The following is a 2,063-nucleotide window of genomic DNA, read 5'->3' as shown; positions in this document are numbered from 1 at the left end:
TTTTTATAAAAAAATGAAAAGGCATGATAAAATTATATATATATTTATATATATATATAAAGGAAAAGAAAAATATTCGGTATATGTTGTTTAAATTATATAAAACTATTTTGTTTTTAAATAATATATATTATATATATATATATATATATATAATATTTATATTATATATTTTGTGTTTTTTTTTTTTTTTTGATATATATTGGAATAATTTTAACATATTCTTTTATTTTTATTATATATATATATAATAAAATCATTACTTGAGAGATTATTATATCTTCGAAATATATATATATGTATGTATATTTTTTTTTTTTTTTTTTTTTTTTTTTGTTATGTCGTAAAATATGAGTAAACATAATACCAAGAGAAGTATAGACTTTATTAGAACTACATATAATATTGAGAGTAAGAGAAAAAAAGATGAAGATAAAAAAAAAGAAGGAAATATAAAAAACATAATTAAATTATTAAATAATTATTATAATCATGATGATAACTTAGAAGATGTGAGTGATTATATGGTGAGTTCTTATAAGGACTTTTTAATTGAATGTATATATAAAGAAATAAAAAATAAAAATATGAATGAAGAAAAAAATGAAAGAAAAGATGATATTATAATATTGATAAGGATATGTTTAAAAATAATAAAAAATAATCATGAGGAGTTTAAATATGGAAACATATATTTTGTTTGTATTAATACATTATTTTTTTTATTAAATAATATAATACACAATGGAAATAATAATCATAATAATAATAATATTAGTAGTAGTTGTACATATTATTATATTAATAATGATGATATGATAAATTTTATGATATATTCTTGCTTTGATATTTTCTTTAATTTAATATCTATAAATAATTGGACAAAACAAAATGACCACATACATATTTTTTCAAAATTAAATTTTATGCATTTTTTTATTATATCAAACATATTTAAAAAATTATTAATTCAAACAGATGATACAATTTATGAGCTACCCTTTAATTATTATATTATTAATATGATAATAAAAAATGTAGATATATATGAAGTTGATGATAATATTATTGAGAAAAATAAAAATGAAGATAATGTTGAAAAGAAACATAATCTTTTTAATACAGAAGGGGATAATCTATTTATAAAATCTTTAAAAAATAGAAATAATATCTTACAAAAAAAAAATGATCATATAGATGATGATAATAATATATTTCCTTCTAGTTATGTGTCATCTGATGGTTATATGAATGATTATTATAGGACTTATAAAAAGTTTAAAAGGAGTAGTGAATATATAATGAAAGAAAAAAAACAAAAACAAAATGTAGACAATAGTAATGAGACTAATATATATGATATAAATAGTATAAATAGTATAAATAATATAAATAGTGTATATATTATTAATAATTTATATAATAATTTTTGGGTGATGTTAAAAAATTTTAATATATCAAATAGTCATCATATATATCATGAGATTGTTTTTAAAATATATAGTACAATTATAAATCTAATTATAAATAATGATTTGACAATATATATAATAAACGAATGTGTAAATATAATATTAAATATGTGTAATATATCTAAACAAGATAAAATTATTTTTGACATTTTATCAGTTTATAAATTTTATATTAAGAATAAACAAAAAATGTTAGAAAGATATATTATTTTTATATTTCATTTAATTAATAAAATAACAGATGAAGAAAAAAAAAGTTTTTTTTGTCATTTGATAAAACCAGTAAATATCTTTTTTTATTTATTACAATCTGAATGTTCAGAAATACGAATGTGTGTAAAAGAATATTTATTGTCACATAAGTTATATAAAAAAAATGAAAACAACAAAAAAGAAATTATATCATCAAATAATAATACGATTATATATAATAATGATAAATATTATCACATTTTTGATCTACTTTTTGAAGAATATCCATTGAACAAGTTGAATATTTTTAATATGACTAATACATTGGACCATTCAAATATTTGTTTACAATTTGTAAATTCTTTATATTTAATTTTTTTTCATTTTAAATATATTCTA

General features: G+C 15.6%; 1 protein-coding gene across 1 annotated transcript in view; it reads left to right on the top strand.

Annotated features, from left to right (window-relative positions):
• Positions 1-350: 350 nt before the first annotated feature.
• PADL01_1008200 (conserved Plasmodium membrane protein, unknown function) overlaps positions 351-2,063 on the top strand; it is a gene marked incomplete at both ends in the record, with an annotated part of 4,109 nt that continues 2,396 nt past the window's right edge. The window contains one exon of the mRNA XM_028682135.1: positions 351-2,063. This exon is cut by the window's right edge and continues 2,153 nt beyond it. Coding sequence (XP_028538443.1) covers positions 351-2,063 — 1,713 coding nt within the window.

This window comes from Plasmodium sp. gorilla clade G2 (genome assembly GCF_900097015.1).
Source record: "Plasmodium sp. gorilla clade G2 genome assembly, chromosome: 10".
NCBI classification, from domain to species: Eukaryota; Apicomplexa; class Aconoidasida; order Haemosporida; family Plasmodiidae; genus Plasmodium; species Plasmodium adleri (nom. inval.).
The sequence above is the reverse complement of the archived record's forward strand: the minus strand, read 5'-3'. Positions and strand labels throughout refer to the sequence as shown.